General features: G+C 47.2%; 1 protein-coding gene and 1 long non-coding RNA gene across 2 annotated transcripts in view; one reads left to right on the top strand and one right to left on the bottom strand.

Annotated features, from left to right (window-relative positions):
• The window catches only part of Frmd4a (FERM domain containing 4A), a 288,454-nt gene that overhangs the window by 33,813 nt on the left and 228,184 nt on the right, over positions 1-26,457 (bottom strand). The window contains exons 12-15 of the mRNA XM_013014606.1: positions 25,448-25,524; positions 20,805-20,943; positions 13,635-13,776; positions 888-1,021 (exon numbers count right to left, since the gene is read on the bottom strand). Of these exons, the coding sequence (XP_012870060.1) occupies positions 888-1,021; positions 13,635-13,776; positions 20,805-20,943; positions 25,448-25,524 (492 nt within the window). The remainder of the gene's footprint in view (positions 1-887; positions 1,022-13,634; positions 13,777-20,804; positions 20,944-25,447; positions 25,525-26,457) is intronic.
• Positions 8,889-9,885, top strand: LOC105984533. The gene is made up of 3 exons (XR_001174997.1): positions 8,889-8,979; positions 9,266-9,324; positions 9,759-9,885. It is a non-coding gene; the product is annotated as an uncharacterized LOC105984533 (long non-coding RNA).

Here is a 26,457-nt window from a genome sequence, read left to right as displayed (position 1 = left end):
CACACACACACACACACACACACACACACACACACACACACACACACACATCCAAAAATTAAAAAAAAAAAGTCTGTAATCCTAGCTACTCAAGAGCCTGAGATCAGAGGATCCAAGTTGAAAGCCAGCTGGGGTCAGACATATGAAGAGAATCTTATTTCCAATTAACCAGCAAAATGCCAGAATACTATGCCGAGAACTTAAAAGGTTTCCTGAGCATTGCCAAGCACTGGTGGCCCACACCTGTGATCTTAGGAGGCTGAGATCTGATGATCATAGTTCAAAGCCAGCACTGGCAGGAAAGTCCATGAGACATTTATCTCCATTAATCACCAAAAAAGCCAAAAGTAGAGAGTTATGGCTCAAGTGATAAGAGTGGCTAGCCTTATACAAGAAAGCTCGGGGACAGTGCACAGGCCCTGAGTTCAAGCAACAGAACCAGCACCAAAAAATTTTAAAATATTAAACCTAATTAAAAAATGGATTACTGAGGATTTCAGTCTGTGACCTTACAGACCCACAATGATATCCGAAATGTCTTCAGGAAAAGCAAACGCTTCCCCCAACCATAAATCCAGATAGATGCTCTTGGAAAAATAGAGTCAAGCCACTCTAACGAATGAGGTAATGACACGAGAGGAAATGTTTTATAAACCTCCGTGCATGGAAAAGGAATTGTTCATCTGCCTTGTCATTTGACTTCTGGCAGGGTCCCAGTTAGGGGACTGCTGGCACCAATTTTAACAAGTGATTTTCTCTCCAGATCTACTTCCTGTGTGTGCCAGAGTACCTGGTGGAGGTTTGGAGGTTGCCAGAACCGGCTCCACCCTTCCTTCCTTCCATAGGTATAGATGATGACGTCGGACAATACAGGTTTAACTGCTTACCGCTTCCCGGAGACACAGACGCTTCAGCTCCTCCAGCCGCTGGCGCAATGTCTCCTCCAGAGCTTCCTGCCTGGATTTCAAGGCAGCCAGCATGTCTTTCTTGGCTGACTGGGAGCTATCTGATTCCTGAGAACCTGTCAATAAACAGCAGGGTTACTAGGCCAGCTGACCAGGAGACGCACATCTGGACCAGTAATGAATTTAACTGGAGCCCACACTGTGGATCTGGGGTTTATCCTAAGGAACCAAGGGAGTGTGAAATTAAACAGGTGCTTGGCCTTCCGAGCAGGAGGAGTGCATTCCAGCACTGCCTGGAATTTATAGAGAGTCAGAGGACTGGCAGGAAAATGGACACTTCTGACAAAAAGAAGTTTGTCTTTCTTGATTCAAGATATGTCACGTGCCCACTGGAATTGCACCAGCCATTTTTAATATGTTTTACACCATGAGGAGAGAAAAGTAAAGTGCAAGTCAATAATTTTAACACTTTTAAAAAATATGTTCTCTGGTCCATTTAAAAATGCTGTTTTTTTTCTTTTTTGGGGGGAAGGAGAGGGCCTGGACATGGTAGGAGGATCATGAATCTGAGGCTGTCTAGCAAGATATGGCCTCAAAAACAAACCCACCTAATTTTATTATAATTAGTTTATTTTTACTTGGTGAAAAGCTTATACCTGCTTACCATAAATATTTTTTAATGTAGGATGGCATTGATCAAAGATGCACTGTACTCATAAACTTAGTTTAAAAATGTAAACAAATATAAAATAGTCATCCAGTCATCCAGTTATGCCTTTTCTTTTGACCTTTTCTTCTACTGAAAAAATAAATTAGAGCTGGGCCTGGTGGCTCATGCCTATAATTTTAATCAGGAGGCTGAGATCTGAGAATCACAGTTCAAAGCTCGCGCACACGCACGTACACACACACACACACACACACACACACACACACACACACACACACACACACACACACACACACACACACACACACACTAAACAGAGCCTCTGAGCAGCAAGCTCATATTCCTTTCCATACCGGGTGTCTTAGATTGTCACAGACCTGATGATGAAGAACTCTCAATAGCACATTTTAACTTAGATTTTGTTCTTTTCTTTCTCTGGTTCATTTGAACTTGATTTTGAGAATCTCTATTACCTATTACTGAACACCTATTGCTAATCAATACTGATCCTATTTACCATTTTTTTGCCTACCCAATAGCAAATCAGTTAGCTCGAATGGACAAGCAAATAAATGTTGTCAGTCATATACTTGGATGGTATAATTAAAATATATCTCATCTTGGTAAGGGGAAAAAAAAACCCAACCTAGCACCTGTATAAGGTTTCTTTGTTGAAACTACCTTCCAAGCGTCCAATTAAGTTGAAACTCCTGGATTTTGATGTGTTTCACGCACTTGCAGGTTTCCAAATTCAATAGCAAACTCATGCAAAAGCATGGCCCATGCTGAGACTCCATTACCTCATGGCTCTCTTATGCTAAGTCCATATGGTGTTGCACGCACGAAAGGTATCATCGGATATTATTGCAGGCTCTCTTTTTTGAGATGGTTCAGGTTTTCTACTGCCACGTGTCAACTGCCCTGAGCTTCCCACTCAGTCTACAGCCATCCATGGCAAGATGGCGGAAGCATTGCACATTTTTATCCGGTTTTCTTCGTATCAGTCATTTGAAGACATGGGAAAATCTAATGAGAAACTCCCTGTTTTATCATGTAAAACATTTAAGGCTGGAACTGAATACTGGAAGGAAGTCAGACTTCACTTTTTTTTTTTTAAATGGGCCTAGGGAAATTTGGGTCCAAAGAGATTAAAGGATTTCTAGCTCGAGTGAAAAACTCATTGTTTTCTCTTTCACCCCTGCCTCACCTCTCAATAGGAAATGATGATTTATTAAGTAAAATTTAAGAACTGTGTTCAAAAATCGTAACAGAAATTCAGGGAAGTCAAGCGCACTATTTTTGGATGACTGCGTCTCCAGCGATAGGATTAGTTAAGAGTTGGCCTAGAGGTCCAGGGCTCATTAAAGCTACCTAAATTATAATTATTTATAATAATCTACATACCAAACCCACATCAGGCAGACCAGAATCTTGGCAGGGTGGGTGGTTTTGGAGAGTTGCTCTATGAGTACCTGGCCTTCCTAAGGATAGCTTTCTCCACTGTACACCTTTAAGCTTAGAAATCCTTTCAGGAACAATTTCAGGCCCAGGGGTGAAGTTATAGCCCTGCAAAGCACTGAGCTAGCCTGCCAGGAACATGCAGATTTCCAGTTTAAAAGTAATTCTATTTTTGAAGCAAGGGCAAGATGGATTTAGGTTTTCTTTTCTTTTCTTTTTTTTTTTTTTTGGTCCGGTTGTGGGGCCTGAACTCTGGGCCTGGGCGCTGTCCCTCAGCTCTTCAGCTCAAGGCTAGCACTCTACCACTTGAGCCACAGCACCACTTCCGGTTTTTTTTCTTTTTGCTTATGTGGTGCTGAGGAATCGAACCCAGGGCCTCAGGCATGCAAGGCAAGCGCTCTACCACTGAGCCACCTTCCCAGCCCCGGAGCTAGGTTTTCTAAAGTATGCTGCACGTCTACTAACAATGGGGAGGGGAAGAGAGGAAGAAACAGGGATGGCAGAGGGAAGGACGAGAGAGGGAAGAGGATGAGGAGGAAGAGAGAGAAAGGGGGAGAAAAAGAGAAAGGAAGGAAGAAAGAGAGAGGAAGAGGAGGAGGGGGACAAAGGGAAGGAGGGATGGAGAAGACAGGGAGGGAGGGAAAGAGGAAGGAAGGAAAAGGGACAGAGAGACAAGGAGGAGGAGGATAATGAGGAAAAGAGGAGGAGGAAGTAGGGAGAGAGGAACAGGGAAGGAGAGAGAGAGCCCAGAGAGGAGAGAAACAAGGGAGGCAGAGATGAAAGAGAGAGAGAGAGATCCAAAAGGCATCCCCCTCCGGAGGAGTCCAAAGTGCTGAGTGTTGGGGGCTGGTGCCCCCCCCCCCCCCCGCCACCGTCCCCCCTCTGCCGTCATTCCTGAAGGAGCCCACCACGCTAACCAGGAAAAGGAAGCCAAAAGTCAGATTCACTCTTTTGATGGCAAAAGAGGAAACCGAGTTGGGGAAGAGCTCTACAGCTCACATTATACAGGGAACGGTTCTAGACAAGAAGATAATTGTAAATGAGCATCCAGGGTCGGGGAATGAAGTCAAACTATTGGTTCCTGTGATTTATCCACTGCGTTCTTGAACATGTCACTGCTTTTGCCATGCAAGGCTAAGTTGAGCCACACAAGATGGGAGAGGAGAGAGGAGAAAGAGGGAGATAGAGAGAGGGGGGAGAGGGAGAGAAGGGGAGAGAGAGAGAGAGAGAGGGAAGGAGAGAGGATGAGAGAGGGGAAGAGAGAGAGGGAGAGAGGGGGAGGGAGGGAGGGACTGAAGGTGAGGGAAGGAGGGAAACAAGGAAGGAGGTAAGGAGAGAGGGAGAGAGGGGGAGAGGGGGAGGGAAAGAGGGAGGGGGAGGAGGAAAAGAGGAAGAGGGGAAAAGAGGGAGATGGAGAGAATCTCTTCTGCTCCCTTGGAAAAGATGAATGAATAAGGGCAGAGACCTTTGACTTTCCATCACACATCTGGGGGACAGGGTAAAGCCTCAAGGTTCCAAATTTCTCAGAGCCATCATGGCCCCATCAATAAAGTGCCCGACTGACTGCTCTCCAAGATTCTCTCAAACTAGAAGAATCTATTATTTCATAAACAATTTACTCAGGTAGTTCCCACTTATCACTAGCTATCATTTTTGTAATTTGTATAAAAGTGCAATTGGACCCTTCTCTCTCTCTCTCTCTCCCTCCCTCCCTTGTTTGTTCTCTTTTAAGTTTTAAACTCAGGATCTTGTACTTACTACTATACCACTTGAGCCACTGCTCCAGCTCTTTTTGTGTTAGCCCATTTTGCAATTAGGGGCTCCCACTTTTTGTGCCCCCCGGGGCTCTCCTTGGACCCAGTGATTTTCCTATTCAGTGCTTAGCAAACACCTCCTACTTGATGCCAAGTTGAAAATGTAACGTTTTGACTTTGGCTCTTTTATGACGACATTTTGCTCCTAATTCAAAGGACTTTATTGAAACAGGTCATCAGTAATCAGGCCAATGCAGAGGAGGCAAGGGCTGATCATAAAGACCACATTATTATGATGTGCCAGTACTGAACTCAGGGCTTTGAGGTCTCGCTTGGCTTTTTTGTCAAGGCTGACATTTTACCACTCCAGCCACACCTCCACTTCTGGCTTCTGGGGTAGTTAGAGATAAGAGTCTCACAGACTTTCTTGTGGAGCCATGATCCTCAGATCTCAGCCTCCTGAGTAACTAGGATTACTGGTGTGAGCCAGAGGGGCTGGGCAAGAAAGAACACAGTTCCTATCTACACAGGTGCGACAGAGAGAGATGGACACAGTCATTTTCAGAGGGCGTTGTTTGGAGATCTTTTGCCAAGACGGACGTAGGCATTCTGGAAGATCCTGGATGCAATGCCTCTATCACTCACTGTTTCCTTCCTACTTTCCAGCTGGGTCTCCACACATCAGGCCAGTGTGCAGCTGCAAGTGGAAGAGCTGGATGTGAAGTTAGCAGAGCAGATAGCAACTTTCCTCCCGGCCACCACATGGCAGGATCTCCTCAGTCAGCTGCTATGGAGAATTTGTGCCAATCATTCTAAAGAGCCCGGGTGGTGGGCACTAGGCACCGGGCACCGGATATGAGTGAGCATCCTGCTGTGAATGAAGGGCCCAGGCAGGAATCTGGCTCATCCGTTTTCACACAGACAGAATGCTCCTGACCAGCTAGAGAATTCCAGAAAGTATGGGGTGGGGTACCTTCAAGACAGTGCCCCCCAAGACAAAAGTCTGTTGTCCTCAAAGCAAGAGAGGGGAAATGGAAATCTGCTTTGGCCTTTAAGGGGAAATTAAAAGAGAAAGAGAGAGAGAGAGAGAGAGAGAGAATATGAAGACAGCATTTTCCCAGCAGATCTGTAAAAGCTGCAAGGAAAAGTTTTGGCAGGCACCCAGGAGTAAATATGGGGAAAAGGTTTGAACTCTCCTTTATGATAAAGAGATATTTATTTCCCTGACAAATCCTTGAGGATGAATTCCTGACATCAAAGATTGTCCCCTGAGACCCTGTAAAATAATGCCATATTGCCAGATGGCAGATCAACATGTCATCTCAGGGGACCTGCTCAGAGAATTCAATGTCATTTTTTTAAAAAACATGAAAAGTGCATGCTTGGAAATGTTTTCATCAAGCTGAGAAAGAAATAAAAGATTTCACTTCGGAGAGTACTGAAATCGAAGCTCATTGAAAAGCAAGCGCCTTTGGGGTGGTAGCTGTGCTCTCTGGGATGATGACTTTGCTTTCTGGGGAGATCCACATCCTCAGTGGCATGTTCCCCAAAGAGGAAGGAGGACAAATGTCACTCCAAAGGGGAGATGTGGAGTGTGGGGGAAAAAAAGAGAGGGAGGAAGGGAGAGAAGTACGAGGAAAAAACAGACAGATAGATGGACACAGAGGAAGGGTGATAAATAGAGAGAAACAGAGAAAGAATCAATGGCTCACACCTGTAATCCTAGTTACTCGGGATCCGAGATCTGAGAATTACAATTCAAAGCCAGTAAGAGCAGGAAAGTCTATGAGACTCTGATCTCCATTAAGCTACAAAAAAAAAAAAAAATCCAGAATTGGAGCTGTGGCTCAAGTGGTAGAGCACTAGCCTTGAGTGAAAAAGATCAGAGAGATAGTACCCAGGCAATATCCACCCCCCAAAAAGGTACCAGCATCTGCTAAAATAGCTAAGTGAAACAATCCTATGTTAGTAGCATAGTTTCTATAGCTTACACTGAGAAAGGAGAGGGCTGATATTTCTGGTTGCTAGTCTATTGCAATGTGGAATTGGGAGATGAACTGCAAGACTCAAAGATCTCTCTTCTATGCTCCCTAGCGCATAGAAGAGCTCACCAAACAGGAACACAGAGGTGACAGGAAGATAGATGTGTCTTCCAGGGTTGAAAACCTCATCTCTGGAAAGAGGTCTGTTTAGATGACCCATTGTCATTCTGTCTTGCCTCTCGTACTGGTACGGAGATTGAACTCTTGGCATCCCGTTTGCTAGGCAAGTGAGCACACACTCTTGGCCCTTTTCACTTTGTTTTTCAGATACAGTCTTGTACTAACTTTGGCCCAGGTTGGCCTCACACCAAGGTCCTCCTACCTTTGCCTCCTTAGGGCATAAATAACAGCCACATAAGTGATTGTTACTGTATTTTTGTTTCTTCTCCCTAAAATAGGAAAGAACAACCACCCTGTCTCCCTCTGATTCTTGACTCAGGTCAGGCCTGCTCAAATGAGTCCAGAAACATGGATTCTGCAGAAGGAGCCCTTTTAGCCCTTATAGTTACACAATGCAGGATAAACAAACCCTGGAAGCACGGACTCCTTTGGCAGTACCTGGGGGCTGTGCCCAATAGTCCAGCCAAGAATAGGACCAAAATCAAGGCTCCTGGAATCCAGCACATTGTTAGACCTAAAAGGAGAAGCACTGGGCAGCTGACAATAGAAAACTTTAAAAGGCCAGAGAGATAGACAAAAGACAGAGGAGCAATTAAAAAGAAAAAAAAAAGGAAGGGATGCAGACACAGAGACAAAAACCAAAACAAAGGACATCAGATGATTTACAAATATATTTGAGCTGAATGTTGACAGTGATATTGGCAGGCGCCGATCAGATCACCTCTGTAGGGAGAGATTTCAGCTAGCTGGCATCCTCATTGTTATGCTAGTTATTAATAAACTGTCTCACAATGGAGGGAAGTGTTTGTATTCAGAGAAGGAGAATGTGAGAATAGTTGAGTAATAACATGGACTGAGCCCAGGCCAGGCTGGGGCCAGCGCTGAGGACAAGATGTTTCCTCTCAACCGGGTACTCACTGGTGGCTCACGCCTGTAATCCTAGATACTTGAGGCTGAGATCTGAGGATCATAGTTCAAAGTCAACTTAGGTAGGAAAGTCTATGAGCCTCTTATCTCCAATTAACCACCAAAAAAGCTGGGAGTGGAACTGTGGCTCAAGTTCTAGAACATCAGCCTTGAGCAAAAAGGCTAAGGGATAGCACCCAGATCTTAAGTTCAAGCCCCAAGAACAACAACAACAACAAAAGATATTTTCTCCCAGACAGTGTCAGAACTGTGGTATGACAGCAAACTAGTTTGGTTTTATTTTACATCTTCAGCCATCGATCTTTCCCTACATCCTTTATAACCCTACTGATCACACTGAAGATTACTCCATTCTACCTCATTAGCCAAACAGCCGAAATATCTACTTAGAAATACAACATGTCACTTTGTATCATAGGCACTGGGTAGTTTATACCCCTGTTTCTCCATTCAAGATGTCAACAGTTGTCTGCCTTGTCCTTACATTTCACAGAATACACAGTAACATTTTGTTGTTGTTGTTGTTGAGGTGCTTAATACAAATCACACAGCTTGCACAACACCGGGTAATTTTCCTAAAATGGGTCAGAACCACTTGTTTTAAATAGCTGGAGAGTGAAACCATTCTTTCTCTGCCCTGTTCCTTTGGTGCCAGCAAGTCACTGAAACAATGCTTAGAGCAAACTTCAGGCTCTCTCCCACTTCCAGAGGAGTTATGAAAAGACTACAGTTACAAAGCCAAGCGCAGTTGTTTTGTGTTGTTTTTGTGTTGTCCTGTTTTTCCTCCCTTTTAGTCTTTTCTGGCATCTCAACTAATGAGAGAAGAGAAAGCAGGAATGAACCTCTCAATGAATCTCCCTCCGCCCCTCCCTAACCCCTCTCCCCCCCAAAAATAAAGGATTTAAGGACCTTTATAAACAAAACTCTGAACACATCTTAACCAAATTCACACTTGTGTCCTCAAACTGGATCTGAGCCTTCTAAAAAATGGTTCTCTCTCTCCACACAGAGGAGTAAAAGCCATGGACAGAGAAGTCATTTCCAAATTTGGAGGAAAGTTCTGGGCTCTTATGGAGCAGAACAAGCTTACTGCTACCCCAGAGGTGAGTTAGCAGACATATTGCATCTTACACACAGATGGATTTATCCCAGCTCTGGCCTGCAGTTCTGATGTAGAGGGAACCCATGTCAACGTTCCTGGAGGATCGAGGCCTATGAAGCTCCCGCTCCGGCCCTTTGCAGGATTCAGGGTCCCCGCTCATGTGGAATTATTCATTCAACCACGTTACCATTTTCTTTTCAATATGCTAGCTCACAGCTCAGGGCATGAGTCAGCACGGACTTCTGACTTTTGTCAAAGATTATCACGACTTTTCTTTATTTGTGCAGCATTTGAGGCCCTGGACATTGAGGATTTCTGGATATTGGATTTCTCAGCAATGTTAAAGGTAATTTACATGCCCATAAAAAGGAAAAATTACTGATAACATGTGTGTGTGTGTGTCTGTGTCTGTGTGTGCATGTGCATGCATGCACCAGTCATGGAAGGCTTGAACTCAGGGTCTAGGTGCTGTTCCTGAGCTCTTTTGCTCAAGGCCAGTGCTCTACCACTTTGAGCTGCTTCCAGTTTTCTGGTGGTTAACTGAGATAAGAGTCTCACAGACTTTTCTACTGGGCTGGCTTTGAACTGTGATCCTCAGATCATAGCCTCCGGAGTAGCTACAATTACAGGCATAAGTCACTGGCAACTGGCCTCTGATATATTTTTGAGGAACATTTATATTTTTAAAAAAGGGGAAGGAGAGGAAACAGTTTATCAGACTTGACACTGGTTTATCCATGTCACATTTACATTCATTCTTGTGTCACATTTTCTTTCCAGCCGCCTCAGTACTGGAGACTGAATCCAGGCCTAGGGCTGTGCACATGCTAGCCAAGTACTCTACAACGGAGCATATCCCCAACCCTAGTTACTTTCATTTGTACAAGCCAGTCTCAAACTCAGGATCCTTTGCCTCAGCCTCCTGAGTAATGAGGGTCACAGGCACGCACCATCAAGTTCAATTCAGTGTTTCATTTTCTGATAAAAAGTTATAATGGGAAATCTGACATATAGGTATGTATGCATGTACTTCTTTACAGTGCTTCAGGTCAGCATTGAGCTGTGACAGTAAGCCTGTGGGCTTGTCCTATCTATCAGCACATGACAGGCAAGAGAGGAAAGGGTAGAGACAGGGGTGGGAGAATGGCCAGCCCCCTCAATTCTCAGGTGGGGGTGCAGGGGTGGGGAGTGGGGCAGGGAGGTGGCCTTAGAATTGTGAAATCCAGAGGGGAGGGGCTAATGGCTTTCCCAGGAGAGGGTTTGATGTCCTTCCAACACAGGAGCCAGCAAGGGCTGTGGGGCAAGGGAAGCAGCCCTGGAGGGAGCTAGGACAAGATCTGTAGATCCTAGAAATGCACTTGGTGATAGATGGCATATATCCTGCTTGTGGTCCCTCCCCCCATTGTCCTCTCTGTTTTTCCTAAGTCATGGGGGTGGGCGTGGGGCATCCCCAAGGAGCCTCAGCCTTGGCAAGGAAGGCGAGTTTTTCAGGCTGTAGCTTGCAGGGTTGGGAAGAGGTTGATAGGGTTCTTTTCCTCACCCTGTGTTTCTTCTTGCCCAGCTGGTTGGTGACAAAAGGGCTGAGTGTCAATGCCAGCCAGTGGATCTCCTCTGCTCATGGCCTTAAGCTGTTCCTATCAACGCATCTCACCTGTGGCCTTGCTACTCCAGATTAAACATCTGAAAGTCACTTAAATAGCCTAGGAGAAAGATGCTTATAGATTAGGTGTGGGGGTAGATTGGGCCCAAAGATTTTCTTGTGATTTATGTTCTAGCCCACTGGCTTGCTCATTCATGTCAACCCGAGGGTTGCAATAGATTGTATTGTTTCTAGGCTGCGTGGACGAAGCCCATTTCATTGTAGGATGTTCGGTTTGGGGGTTCTGGTCATGGCTATATCTACAGCTGCTGGAGGTTGTCCTAAGGATGTGAGAGGCTCAGGCAGGTGAACCAGGATTCTGTGATCTTGAGCAATACCCCTAGACAGGAAGGTAAGGTGAATAGCAGCCAGGAATTTAGAAACGGCGTATTTAGAAACACAGTACCAACTTCTTTGTCTTAACCCTCGCGCACCTTCGTGAGCTGCAGTATTAACACAAGGAGAAAAAAAAAAAAAGAGAGCAAGAGCATCTTTCTCCATCTGACCTTGCCTGCAGGCCCCAAATAATTAGGATGAGAAAGGCCATCATAAACACATGAACAAAAAGACCTGTATCCTAAAAAGACCTGTATTCCTAAGGAAGCAAGTGCTTGGAAAAATGGCTCTTCCTGGCACAACATGCTTATCTCAAAGGATAAACCTCTGTGTCAGGATGCATTCTTTATCTTGAGGAGAAATACCAGTTTTCATATACATGGCAAAATGCATTCTTTCCTAAAAGGGATACCATGATGGGCACATAGCTAACGTACAGGCAGTCTCACTCAGGCCTCTGAGCTCAAGAGGTAAAAGTGTAACACCAAGAGTGAGTAAAGAAAAACACTTATTGGCATAACTTTGAGTCAGACCCTGCCTTTATCATATAAATCACCTGGATGTCCAAGAGCCTCATCGCTCTCCCTTTGAGGCATCCACACTCTGTTAGTGTGGCTCTTGTCTTTCTGTCTGCTTGCCTGCTTGCTTCCCCAATAAAGCTTCACCAAGTTTTCTTACCATTATGGCATGTCCAGAGAGTCATTCTGACTGAAGTTTCAAGGACCCTAAGTGAAGAGCCCCTAGTTTCTCAGGGAAAGGTCACAAACCCTCACCCGCATCTGGGGACACCCGCACCTCCAGATCTTACCTCTCCCCCTAGCAAGAAGATGGGCTCTCCAAGTATAGACCCTGGGCTGGCAACATATCCTTATTCCCAGGCTTACTCACACTTACAGAATCTCTGGGGGAGGCCCAGCACTGTTCCTTTCCACAGTGTCTGCCAAATGGCTCTGCTGCAGCCTGGGACGAACCCAGGTAGCGTGGGGCTAGACTCCCCGGGACTGAATACAGGAGGCAAATGAGCTGCTAGGCCTAGGCTCTTATCTGAGGCTCAACTTTAATGATGGCTAGGGAAAGCCATTGTCTGTTTTGTCTAAAAGACAAACAGGGTGTTGGCTTTGGCTCCCTCCTCAGCTTTTCAGCAGGAGGCTGGGAGTGGCTGTAATTCCAGACAGGGGTCTCAGGGTTTGAATGGCATTCATTCTCTTTGATATAAGAAGAAGGACTTTTGCGGAGATCCCACTCACACAGACTTCTAAGCCTTGCAAAGAAGGATCTTTTCCCGGAAACACTTTGGAGAATCCCAGGCAGCCTTGGGGTTAGAGTAAAACCCCATGGTGTTGGCAGAGGCAGCTCAGGTTTTGTGGGGCCTGGAGCTTATGGTTTTGGTGACCAACAGTGTGTAGAAGTGCACGAGACTTGACAAAACATAAGAAGATGTAAACACACCCTTAGTGCCCTGCCCCCAACTTAGTTGTCTTTAGCTGTTCCCTGAGCTCCGGGCAGGAAGGACAGGTACCCTACCAGAATTCTTTCCATGGAGGCTTTGTCTGGGCTAGGATTGTATGGCACCAACCATGGAGCTAACCAGATAACTCTGAGCTTCCTTTCCTCCCCGGTCTTTTCCCTTTCTGATTTGCTATTGTTGTTTGCAGCTGTTTTAAATAGTACAGTAATGACCCTGGAAGAGGAGGGAAGAGGAGACCTTCTTTGCTCAGAGGCAAAGTGATACAACACCCACACCAATCAGGTTTTAGCCAGCTGGTGTGTGGAGTACTCTTCCTTGGTTATACTTTTCTCACACAATCGCTCCTCGCACTATCCCAATCTCCCTTTTCCAATCTCTCTCTCCCAATCTCTCTCTCTCCTTTCTCCTCCCTCCCTCTCCCTTCCCCCTCTCTGTCTCTCAGTTTCTCTCTCCTCTTCCTTGAGCTACTACTCCCTGTCATTTCAGCAAGTGGCATTTTCTCTTGAAGCCAGCCAAATCTGTAATCTCAGACCTGTCTGTGTGTCCCCATATCCAATGACAAAATGACCCGTCCCAGGCTCACGGAAATCATCAGCAGAGCCTGATCTCCAGACTTAACAGTGAGAAAGGGTGTTTATCATCCTACCGTACCCAGAGACAAGAGTAGTCTCTACCTGTCAAATCCCAAGAAGTTCTTGGCCAGAGAATGTAGCATCTCTTAGCACCATGATTGCGGATGCCAGTCCTACCTTGGTTCAATCCCTGCTTTATGGAGGAGAATGATGGAAGGGGTGACGTGAATCAAGACGCACTGCACTCACAAGTTGACGTGCTGGAATTGAAACCCCTTTGTATGTCTACTTAAAGATAATAATCAGATATTTCAAAAAATCCCTGCTTAAAAATGCAGAAGTGAACCTCACTTTCTGTCCTTGGAGCTAACATTCCTGATGACTGGGGCAGCGTTCTGACAGGATCTGGGGATGACTTGGGAGATTTCTATGATCCCAGAAGCTCGTCCCACATGGTGGAGTCGTGCAGATCCTCTCCACTAGCTCTTGGATACTTCCAGACATTTTTCTTATCCACCCATGCAGTCCTTCTAGAGCTAGCTTTTGAAGCCACCATTATCTCTACTGCACAGGGATCCAACTGGGGTTGAACTCATCAGCAAGACTCCTCCCACCGTCCTCCAGAAGGGGGCGGGCCCTACCTGAGGACAGCAGGCTCCCGCTGCTGCCGCTGATTATCTTCCCCTTGCTCCCCATGTGGGCCAGCTTCGAGGTCTTCAGTGTCCCCGTTTCTGTGAGGTCGATGGCAATCTCACTCAGACTTCGTGCCGCATGGATCTTGGACTGGAATGGAAAGGTAAACAGGTTAGTTACAGAAGGAACAGTCATCTCAAAAGGGATCAGAAAGCACTCATCTGCTGGTCCTAGAATTCAGCAGGTCTGCAACCCTCTGGCCCAACTGCTAATCACCAAAACTCTTTGTGGGAGCAGAGTTGGCACAGGAGTTGCTCAAATGATAGAATTCCTCTGCCTATGGTTTTGTAAGCTGTGGAAGTACATGGGCAAGCTGGGCCCACTGATTCATGACTTAATCCCAGCCACTAAGAAGTAGAGGCTAAAGAACTGTGGTCTGAGCCGGGCGCTGGTGGCTCATGCCTATAATCCTAGCTACTCAGGAGGCTGAGATATGAGGATCTCGGTTCAAAGCCAGCCCAGGCAGGAACATCCGAGAGATGCTTATCTCCAATAAACCACTAGAAAACCGGAAGTGGTGCTGTGGCTCAAGCAGTAGAGCACTCACATTGAGCTGAAGAGCATAGAGCAGCGCCCAGGCCCAGAGTTCAAGCCAACCGACCAAAAAAAAAAAAAGAACTGTGGTCTGAGGCTGGCCTGGATAAATGTATGAGACAGGATCTGAAAAACAACTAAGGAGTGACTAGGGAGTGTCATGAAGATGACTAGTGGTAAAGCACTGAGTTCATGCCCCAGGAACAGACACACACACATATACAAAGAAAGGAAGAAAGGAAGGAAGAAAGAAAGGAAGGAAGAAAGAAAGGCAGACAGAGAGAAAGAAAGAAAGAAAGGCAGACAGGAAGGAAGATTAAAATGGGCAACCATCCATCAGAGCTCACGCCTGTAAGCATTAGAGACTCTGGAGGCTGAGATGTGAGGATTGCAGTTCAAAGCCAACCCAAGCAGGAAAGTCGCTGAGACTCTTTCTAATTAACCACCAAAAAGCCAGAAGTAGAGCTGTGGCTCAAGTGGCAGAGTTACCCTTGAGTGAAAAAAACTAAGGGACAGTGCCCATACCCTGAGTTCAAGCCCTAGGCCAGGAGAGAGAGAGAGGGAGAGGGAGGGAGGGAGAGAGAGAGAGAAAGAGAGAGAGAGAGAGAGAGAGAGTGTATCACGGGCTTAATCTCACTGAGTCTCATTATTCCATATGTAAACCAGGAAACAACCACCTACCATGGGGGTGGGGGGAGCTGGGTCAGGGACATAGAATGCCTACAAGGCATCCTCTCTGCTTCTCCCTACCCCTCTCCCCCCTTCCTTTTCCACCTGACACACGGCAATCAATGACAACCTGTGACTATAATGATTGTGAGCTTAAAAAGGAAAAGGAATTTGCAGCTTTCTAAATGACACGGGAGATTTAGGAAACAAATATATGAAAATTTAATGAGTTTGTAAAGGATTAAAACCTCTTAAATTGTTAGCCTGATGACCAAGGGGAAATCTAAAGGATAAAGTCAACATCCTGGCCTGTAACCATGGTGTATTATGGATAGAAGCTTCTGGAACTGTTGACTTGGATACTTGGGTCCTACAAAAAGCATCTGCCATGGACTTTGCTTCTATTTTGATACCTGAATATATGCTCCAAAGTCTTCCTATCAAATTCTACTCAGTACAGAGATTAATTGGCTGGATTTGGCAAGTAGTCACAGCAGTTAATAATCAGAAAATACTGTGTTCACAGTACCATCTCTGAACATGCCTTTTTTTTTTTAAGCAAAGCTATCTTATCTGCCTTACCACCTTCACATTGAAAATACATTGCATTTCCTCCATGCATTGCTCATTTTGTTATTTTTGTCATTGTTCAGGAAATCAGCTTTTCCTATACCATGAATTTCAGTCAACCACTTCTATAACCCACACATTTGCTCTTCTTTCCCTCTCTCTGGGGCCTTTAACTGTAGCATACAGGGATGGAGCCAGGTGAGGGTCATAATTGAGGTTTCCAGTTGCTCACTGTGCTGCTCTCGCCTGTCTGAGAAAGGTTAGGTCCTTCCACACCTGGAAGGCACTGAACAGGCAGATTCTGCAGGCTCCGGAGGGGTGCAGACACCACTGCCCTCTCCCCCTGAATTATGCCTTCCTTTTGCACCTAGACACCCTCATTTGTCCTGAAGAGGCTGCCAGGGCCGCTTGAGGCCTTGCCCTTCCTCTGGCCTGATGTTGTTGTGGTGCCGGTGAATGACAACAACTTCCACCCTCCACTTCCGCCCTCTGCACACTTCTTCCGGTTAACAAGACTCTTGTTGGTCAGAGGAAACACTGAGGCATGTTGGGTATTTACCTGGTATGAACTGTCTTCCTTCTCCTCTCTCTTTGCCATTGGTCCTCCCTCAGCTAAGGCCTTCTTTCTGACCTCAATTTTTCTTCCTTGCCTTCAGAACCAGCTCACCGTCCTCAGGTTAGGGTCCCCTTCTTCATAATACAATCTCAGCTGCTAGGCCTTGCAGGATTGTGGCTTGATGCAGAAGGCAGGAAAAGGCTTTCTTTTTCAGCCTATCTACAACATCCATCTGGTTGTGCTTTATCCCCCAAGCAAGCAGAGCGAGCCCAATCCATTACTTCCTTTCTTTCTGCAAGACTCTTTCCCAAGACCGGTGTTTCCATACAAAGAAACCCACACTTACATAGTTATGTAGCAATAACTTATAATAAGTCCTGGACCGATGTAACATAGTGGCAAGGGCCAGGCTCTGAAGTCCGAAAGACCCAGATTGGATTCCTGACTCTTTCCAATCAATCACCGTCAGATTTTAATCCTTGACCTCTCTGGTCCTCAGATTCCTGTTTGTAATATGGAGATCTTAAGGCCCACATCACAGAGTTGGGATACAGACTAAGTTAGATGGTATGTGTCAAAGCCATGGCAATAGGACTAAGATATAAATTAGGGCCTGGAAGTAATTTGCTAAATAAGGTTAGATGATGGCTTGACCTGGTATTTTAAGGATCTCATTAATCACATGGAAAACCAGTTCTCTAACCTCCCCCTTTTAATCCTGCTACACTCCAGTCTCACAGGCAGAAAATAATATGGGAGAGGGAACAACAGATAACCCATTTAAAGATTCTAGATTTTTAGAAGTTTCTAGAACTTTCTAGAATGGAACTATCATAATGACTCAACAGATTCTGTAGAGGGAGAGAAACAAGAAAATGAACACTGTCTGGGAGATTCTCTCTTTGCAAGGTATCATCTCTGGGCCAACCCAAAAGAACTGAGGGTAGAACCATAAACTGCCGAATGTCTTGCTTTGAGAGTCTTGCCCTTAAATATCATCTTGTCACTGATGATTTTGTAGGTCAGGCTTTCTTTTCTTTTTTTTTTTTTTCTTTTTGGGTACGGTTGTGGGGCCTAGACTCTGGGCCTGGGTACTGTCCCTCAGCTCTTCAGCTCAAGGCTAGTGCTCTACCACTTGAGCCACAGTGCCACTTTCGGCTTTTTTTTTTCTGCTTATGTGGTGCTGAGGAGTTGAACCCAGGGCCTCAAGCATGCAAGGCAAGTGCTCTACCACTGAGCCACCTTCCCAGCCCTGGGCTTTCTTTTCTTTATCGTGTTTATAACTCTTCTTTTGATTCTAGATGGAATGAATACTAGCTGACTGGATTGGGGAAAAGAGAGAAAAAGAAAAGCTTAAGAAGACTTAGAAAAGATTAAGGAGGAGGAAAGATGTTTGCCTTGGAACTCAGGCTCTACTCTGAGTTCAGAAGAAAAGTGTCTGATGTCTCTAAACAATTTAAGCTTTCAAACATTTTCCTCTGAAGTCTTACAAACATTTCTTGGCTCTGGGCTGCCGGAGTTGCTGGGATCCTGCTGACAACATTTCTGATCTTGAGGGTCAGCATATATAAGTTACCAATTATAATTAGTAACTGCATCGCCTCTCCTACGGAATGAGCCACAGGAAACCGGCCAGTACAACAGCCTCCCTTCCACTCTGCCTTTGATGTTTGATAGTGGAAGGATCTCTTTATGTACACGTGTAGGGTGATGATGAATAAAGAGTAGGGAAGAGGGAGAGGGAGAAGGAGAGGGAGGTGAGGGCGTGGGGGGGGAGGTGGGAAGGGAGGAGAGGGAGACAGAGGAGTTTTCCTAAATGATTTTTGGTGACCTGAACGTCAGGGCAGCACATGTGCTGTCTTGGTAGCCCCGCCTTCGCTGACTCAAGCCACTAGACCACACTTGTCTCTGGTGTTGATAAACATCATTTGGGAGGCCTGAGCTTTGCTGAAGCACTTCAGAGAAAGGAATGGTTGGCACCATCCCATACAGTAGAGTGTGAAGCCAAGCCAAAATGCCAGCCCACACGGACTGTCCAGACATATTTAAAGCTATTTTTTTTCCATCTCAAGCCCATCAGTTATCACTCACTCCAAAGCCACACAGCCCACCAGAGACAGATCACTAGTCATGGATCCCTTCTTCAGTGAAGAATGAAGTTCCAAAGACGAAAGGTGTTATGTAATTCCTACAAGGAATTAATGTCATCGTCTTTGATGTAATGTGGGGTCTTTGAGAGAATTTCAACTTGAAGAAAGCATTGGGCAGGATACAGTAAATTAGACTAATTAGTGTGTTAATAAAAGACAGCACAATTTCACAAACATTGTGTCATTTGTCCAGCTACTAATTTAGGTCAGAGGGTTCCTTTCCCGTTCTCTAGTTGGGAAAAACACATATGAATATATAAAACACCTGTTCAAAGTCAGGTGGGGGGACAGCTCACATCTGTAATCCTAGCTACTCAGGAGGCTGAGACCTGAGGATCACAGTATGAAGCCAGCTTGGGCAGGAAAGTCTGTGAGACTCTTATCTCTGAGTAGCTACCAAAAAAGTTGGAGGTGGACCTGTGCCTCAAGTGTTAGATCACTAGCCCTGAGCAAAGCAGCTCAGGGACAGCACTCAGGCCCTGAATTCAAGCCCCAGGATTGGTACATGTGTACATTGTGCACACCCCTCCTCCCACAAAACCTGTCAAAGGTCATGGAGCTAGAAAACAGAGCTGTCTAATATTCAAGTAGGGAAATTTGGTCCTCAACTGTCTCTGAGTTGAAGAGTTGGTTCCTAGGAGTAAAGCACGAGTTCTAGAACATTCTTGACTGTGCAAGGATTTCTGGGGAGAAATTCTATTCCCCTTGGGAATGGGGAACTTTTCTTCTGTCCCCCAGGGTACTGAGCATGACAGCTGAGATCTTAATGCTATAGGCATTTGATTTTATTTCTTAAAAGATGCTTGTTTGTTAAGTGATTTGGGATGGCTTCATTCTGAGATTCGCTTGCTATGCTAGCAGCTGACCTTGAAACCTGCTGGGCAATGCTGCCCAGGTATGGGCCATATCTGAAGGGGGGTGGGGGCTAAAGGACCCCCGAGAACAGGCTGTGTGAGACAGCCAGGGCACAGACACAAGGACCTCAACTGACGGAAGGGCATACCTTCCTCTAGTTGAAATGTGCTACATATTTTTCTCCGTTTCAGATTCTGATATCAATGTATGGTTGTGTGTGTGTGTGTGTTCAAGAGGAATTGGCAGTGGGGTTCAAGACATTTTCCTAACCCTCCATTTTTGCCACCCATTGCCGAACCACACATGGGGTGAATCAACTTTTAAAGGTGGTGACCTCTAACTCTCAGCCCAGGAGAGCCGGGTGCTGCCCTCACCCCCCCCCCCCCCCCCCACTCCCCCCCCCCCCCCCCCCCCGCCCCGCACTGTCTCAACGTTCAGCCCGAGCCAGACCCTTCGGCCTTGTTTCTTTCCATCTAATTGAGCTTTACACTTTTGTGTACGGGGCCACCAACCACCAGGAGAGTTACAGATAGTCCCATAATTCCTACCACTAAAATATTCCCCCTGGGGCACAGTCACCCCAGAAAGTGACCAAAAAGAAAAAAAAAACAATCAGGAAGAAGACTTAGAACAGGAAACAGTATTTGACAAAGGAGCTAGTGATTGTCACCGGAACTCGGGGGGGGGGGCGCTTCATCCCTCCCAACAATTTCTCTTGCTCTTTTCTTCTGATCCCCTGCCCTGACTTGACCCCAACTCCTTCCAAGAAAAAGAAAAGCCCATAATAAAGGAAAACAAGGCAGAACAGAAAGAGCCCAAGAGGGCACTGATCTAGTGGCGTTGGTGCAGTCAGGACAGAGTTCTCAGCCAGCTCCTGAGAAAGAGCCCAAGGGGAAAGGAAACCTCCATGGGTGTGTGTGGGGGGGGGACCCACTCAGCAGGAGGCCAAGGCTGGTGTTCCCAGCAGCAGGATGCTGGGACTAGTGCAGAGTCACCTGAGTAGGAGTGGCCTACAGGGGGCTGGAAGGGGAGGAGGGGAGGCCAGGTGGAGTAAGAGGGGGCAGAGTGTTGACATAAGCCCTATGTGAACCAGGGACACGTCATTCTCCCACCCACCCACAAACACAGCCCTGTGTCTGGGCTGGGGATGGTGGGTGAATCTTCCTGGACAGATGGCTCTTTCCCAATGCCTGAGGCTCTGGCTCTACCAGAGGGAAACAGGGCTGCTACGTGTGTGTGTATGTGTGTGTGTGTGTATGTGCGCGCGCACACGCTTTTGCTTTTCCAGTTTTGCATTTTTAGAAATGAAGTTGGCAGTTGGAAAAGCCTGGAGGGTTTTCACAGCAATTAACCTAAACAGTTAAGTGGTGTCTATGAGTTAAGAATAGTTAACTCTTTTTTTAAAAAAATTCTTTTTGTTCAAAAACAAAACAATATCCCAGTGTTTAAACAACCAGTAGGGCTCCATTTGGAAGGTCTGCTCCTCAGAGTGTCTTCTGAATTCCCAAAGCAGGCTGGGAATTCTTCCCTTGGGCTCTGCCTGCTTGGAGCAGGCTGCTTGAGTAGCCACAATGGTAGCAGAGCCAGAGCCCCAGACCAGGTAGCAATGGACATGCCCTCTCTTAAAGAGGAATCGGCCCTTTCCCCTCCCACCTGAAGCCCCAAGAGGCAAGTGCCTACCTGTGCAAGACTCAGGCCAAAGACAGGGCACCTCCCTCCCCACCCATCCAATTCCCACCCCTAAACTCCTGCCCCCAGGCCAGCTTCCAAATCTGCGCACTTACCTTACTCTGCTTTCTGTCCAGATAGAACTGGTGCTGGCTAATTGCCATCGCCCAAATGGACTTGATCAACGCCGGGCACGCATACCACGTGTGTACTGCAATGCCACTGTGTCCGAAGGTCCTCCTGGTCACCGAAGCCCTAGGAAAGTGAGAGTCATTAGTTTTTATATTGATCAGGGTGGGCAAAGTTGCTCGTCAAATAGCTTTTATAGGAGAACCATGGGGTCCTAAAAGCCCTGGTATGAAGGGGACAGAGGAGCTCACAGACACGTGTGCGCTCACACACACTCACAGATTCAGGCACACAGGCACATGTGTGTGACTGACTTCTTAGGGCTCTGAAAGTTTCTTCCTGCTCTGGGATAAGACAGATCTTTGTAGGCTGGAGGACTTCCTGATCTTCAGCTCCTCCCTCGGGCGAAGGCAAACCTCTGAAAGGTGAAAAGCTCTCCACGAATCAGGTAAACGTTGCCTCTAGTGAAGAGGAGTAGAATTCTTCCCTGGGGGCCACAGGTCACAGCATCTGAAGATAACTAGACTTATATCAGTCTACCTCAACAGTCCAAGTAGATTCAAGAGGGCAAGGAAGCTTGGAGAGCCAAGACACAGAGAGAGGAAGGAAGGAGGAAGGCAGAGAGGAAGAAGCTGATCAGTTCCCCTGGCCACTGTGTAGACGTTTATATGTCTAAAGAGAATACACGTGTGTGGAGTAGAGAGGTGCAATCAAGAGTTTTAAAATGAAGACAAAGCTCCGATCTCAACGTAATTCACATGTTAATGGAGTTTTGGAGAAAAAGAGCTATGTGGTCATATTCTCAGTGAAGTATATTTTATATGATTGGGAGATAAAAATCTGAGAACAAATGAAACCTGAGAATGTGTCCTGGTATGTGTGTGTGTGTGAGAGAGAGAGAGAGAGAGAAAGAGAGAGGAGTTCATGTGAGGTATGAGGGAGACAGATAATGCAGGTTGGGTAGAACTGAGGTATCTGATCTGTATGTCAAAAGTAAGGTTCATGCTGGGAGCCGGTGGCTCGTGCCTGTTATCCTAGCTACTCAGGAGGCTGAGATCTGAGGATCTCAGCACAAAGCTATCCCAGTTAGACAAATGCAAGAGATTCTTATCTCCAATTGACCAGCAAAAAAACCTGGAAGTGGGAGCATGCTCAAGTAGCAGAGCTCCAAGCTTAAGCAGAAAAAGCTAAGGGACAACACTCAAATCTTGAATTCAAGCCCTGGTACCCACAGGAGAAGAGGAGGAAGAAAAAAAGATGTATGGTTTCAAGAGGAAGATAGGTAATGAAGCATGAAGATTTGTGAATAACAGCATTCCCCCTCCCCCCTCATAGCCCATTTTTTTCCCCCTTGTCTAAAACTTAAAACACTTCCGGCTTCTTCATACCTGCTTCTAAGAAGAAATTCAAATCTGGTGATTAGAAACCTGATATTAAGCAGGGCTTTCCTCTCTTGAGTTCAAACAAAAGTTAAGGGAAAGTGTGTATGGTGGGAACAAGTAGAGAGGAGGGGGGAGAAGGAGGCCTCTCCCTTCCCCACCAGGTCTCTGTAGTTTTGAACATTGTGACCTGAGGTAAAGATTGGTTTCTAGGGCAACTGCTAGAGTTGGGAATAAATATATATTTTTTTTCCAGAAAAACTGAAGGAGATTTAGAAAGAGGAATTATAAAGTGGGGGGGGGGGGGAGGATAGTGGTCAGCACTGGGTGCTGCTGGCTTTTAGGTAATACAAGTGACAAAAGGTTAAGTGGCTCCCCGGACCCATCTAAATCAGATTCTCCTCCATTAGTGAGTTATCTCCTCCACTCAAATCTCCATTTTCAGGCCCTTCCCACCTCACTGACTTGCCTATTGATGAAGTAGGGTTTGCCCTATTTCAGTCTATTAGAGACTGGTAGAAACTGAGGTGGATTAGGAGAGTCAGGCTGTGTAGATGGACCAAGTCTACTGCACATCGGGTGTCCCGTGGGCCCTCACAAGCACCCTTGACCCCGAGTGATGTTGCTGTCATTGCGGGCTCCCACCAATGACTTCATGACCTGATTCTACCTGGCATTTCCCAGCTATGAACAGCTCTCTCCCTGGCTTAGAGGAGGCAAGGTCAACCTCAAGGTACAGTCAATTAGATGAACCTCCCTGTTCCCAATAAGCAAGGCAGCAAGCAACAGGGAGACCAATGCCACATTAAAAACTCCACCTGCCCACGAGAGGGGAATTAGTAGGTGGAAAGAACTAGTGGGTGGCTCTGCCATGGAACTAGCTGGATTGAGGCAATTCCCTCTCTTTGGACATCCAGAGTCTTTTCCTTCCAGCTGAAGCTAGTGTGGGCCTCATCTGCTTTCCTGCTCATCTCTGGGAAAAAGAAACATGGCGAACTGAGGACTACTTTCCTTAGAGGAGCTGGCCATACTCCAAGCTCAGCATGCCACCTGTGGGTCCTCTCCTCCTGTCTGCTTTATGACTTCAGATGAGGAAGGACATTCCTGCCTGGTGTCCTGAGCTGCCTTCGAGCCCACATCCTGGCTTTAATCCTAGTTACCCTTTGAGGTTCAGCTCAGATTTTCTTCTCAGGAAGCCCCTCTAGACCAGCTGGTCTTGCTTTGGCATCTGTATCCCCCAGCACTTAGGGTTTATGCTATCTGGCACTCTGCCTTGAGTTACAGTGGAGCAGACCTCTGGGTTCAAACCCTGTCTGTACTGTGTACTGGCTGTTTACAATCTACAGTGAGTTACTATACCTTCTGTGCCTCAGTTTCCCACACGTAGAGCGGGAATAACAATAGGACCCACTGAAGGAATGTGTATGTTTAGACTGGTGTCTACAGAGGGCCCCTCAATTCCCCCCCCAAAAGTGTCAGCTCCTTCTTCTACCTGTCACCCCAACTCTGCTAAAAGTTCTTCAAGGAAGAGGACCTGCCTTGGTGTTTCCCTTGTACCCTACCACCACAAGCCCAGTGTCCAAACAGAAGCTTCCCCGAACATATGGGATAGATTCCTTTTGTTTTAATAAGCGAAAGCCCAGTTAGTGGTAAGGTTTGAGGTTGGATGCTTTTTCTCTATCTCTGGATCTTGGGGAAAGGAAGGAAATTTATACTGCCTTGCTGATAGGGATGATAATGCACAGTGAGTGCATGTGTGCACACAGACATACAGACACACACATAGCGGCTTAAAATGATTTGTCCAAGGTGCTTTCTGAGAGAGCAGAATTCCCAGCAGAGGACAAGCATGGAAAATAATATTTATTTATTCAATTTTCTCTGGCATCTGACCCATTCATTTCACTCTTAGATTTTTCCTTGACTCTCACATGGTGGTGAAGAATCTGCTATGATAGAATTCACCTGGAAAAACAGCCCTGCGTTTCTTGTTGGCTGAGTTCTTTTTGGAGAGCCCCTCTCCCTGTGGGGCTGTGCAGATGGACTGGCGTGTATACAGCAAGACCCTGAGAACCACTAGCTATCCTTCTGTTCAAGGCTCCTGCTTGCACCTCACTTCAGGCACAGGGATCCTGTAGAATGTACTCCAGTTGCTAGTCCCACAGGTACTGTGGGGGCAGGGATAAGCTGTGGCCTAGAGAGGCTGCTGCGGGCAGATTACAGGGCGAGGTAAGCTGTACACCATCCCCAGGAGTTATCACCAGCTGCAGGAACCCAGGCAGCCGCACCCCCCCCCCCAGCCCTGTCATGGGTACGATGCGTCTTCCAGTCCCCAATGCTCCCTGGAAGGCACGGCAGCTTGTCTCATGGAATCAGAGCCAAGAGTGCAGTGGCATTCATGTCAGCTCTTCCTCTCCGTCTGCAACTGGGTATCACCCGTCCCTAAAGGTTCATCTTGGATTTTCTGGAGCGGCAGAACTTTGGACTGTCTCCCCAGGCTACTCTGCCAATGTGCTTCTTCTGCCTTCCTTCTCAGGTGTCAGCCTGGTTCTAAGTAATTCTGTGGCTGTTTGGGGCCTGCCAGCAGACAAAGAGGAAAAGCAGAGGGCAAACGTTGCCCCGGACCCCTTCCACGCCCGACTCTGCATTCCAAACTTATTGTCTGGCACCGGACTTGAAACACAGATTTTTCACCCTGTGTTCTCTGGAGGGAAAAACAATGGTGCGTCTGTACACGCAGTCACCACGCTCACATCCTAAGAGTACAACTGCCAGAAGAAAACAATGGCTTTAGTGACAAATTCCTTTTAGTGTCAATTGTCCTGCTTGAAATCCTCTCCTACTCTAAGCAGCTCCGATGAGCAAGCTTTTTTGGCCTGCTCTTTGGGACAGCTTCCCAGAGGGACTGAGCCACTGCCCAGGCGAACTTGGTATTTGTTCCAAAGTGCCACTGACATTCTTGCTAAGTCCCCTGGCGTGCAAGACACACATATGCAGAGAGCAAGTAGGATAAAGCCAGAGTTTGGAATCGCTAATCACACACACACAGCATTTATCAACATAAAGCTTTACCTTCTGACTTGAACTCTGTCCTCCAAGGTTCCCCAATCCCTCCCTCTCCTCCCCCTCCACCCTCCTCTCAAACTGAACAAGGATCCCAAAGGCACAACCATCATCATCATCATCATCATCATATCAATGGCATGCTTTACCGTGCTCTCGAGAACAAGGACTTTTTATTTCAAGCTTACCTGCGTGGGTCATGGACTTCCACTGAAAACTTCTTTTCCCTGAAATACAGGTTTTCCAGCTGCCTCCACTGGAATATCTGGACAGAGAACAACGGGAGTTTAAATTCACCAGCCGCTCCTTCTTCACGGCTTCACCTCCCACAGCTGGCAGCTTCCTTATCACAGCTGAGCCCGTGCAGTGGTTGGTGCCTCCAGCCCCGCTGGGGCATCCACACACGCGCGCGCACACAGAGCAACTCCGGGGTTCAAAATCCCAGGCAGCGTGGGTGTGGATTTCCCTGCAGATTTCTTAAGGGGAAACAAAAACAAGTTCTTTTTTCGAGTTGTCCTCCCGGTGCGCCTTTGTTGAGTGGTGTAAGACAGTTCCCTGCTCCGCAGACTTTTCCCTCCAAGGAGGGGGGAGGGGATGGGGGGAGGGAGGGGGGCGGGAGCGTTGCGCCCACCCTCGCCGGGCGGAGGGCGGGCTGCGTCCCGGCGCTTCCTCCCCTCAAGTGCTGAAATGGGCAGGCGGTCAAATTCCCAGCCTCCCATCGGGGACTCCACTTCCTGCCGCTAATGTGCTCTGGCCCGGGACGCGATCGCAGGCGCAGGGCGGAGGCTGCCGGGGCAGGAAGGGTCGAGGAGGGAGGTGGGGGGGGGTCCCCGGCCACCCCGCGATCCGCGCGCCCGCCGCGCTCACCCTCGGCTTTGTGCAGCACAAAGACAAGCCAGCGTTCTGCGGCCAGGGCCCGGTGGGACCCCGGCGCACAGACCCCACGCCCGGGGCGCTGGGAGGGCGCAGCGCGGCTGGGAGGCGGCTGCAAGTTGGAGGTGTCCCGGGCGCCCCGGGACCCACGCTGGGTGAAAGTGAAAGCTGCCCGGCCCGCCGGGGACGTCCGTCTGTTCGTCCGTCCGGGAGGCCTGGGCCGAGGCTGCGCGCGCATCGGTATCCACTGGGACGGAGGCTGCATCCATCCCCCGCGGGGGGCTTAGCATGTGAGTGGGCCTTCCCCTGCCAGTGGCTGGACCCC

Source organism: Dipodomys ordii, unplaced genomic scaffold (genome assembly GCF_000151885.1).
Source record: "Dipodomys ordii isolate 6190 unplaced genomic scaffold, Dord_2.0 Scaffold24, whole genome shotgun sequence".
Classification (NCBI taxonomy): Eukaryota; Metazoa; Chordata; class Mammalia; order Rodentia; family Heteromyidae; genus Dipodomys; species Dipodomys ordii.
This window is presented reverse-complemented; position numbering and strand designations above follow the sequence as displayed.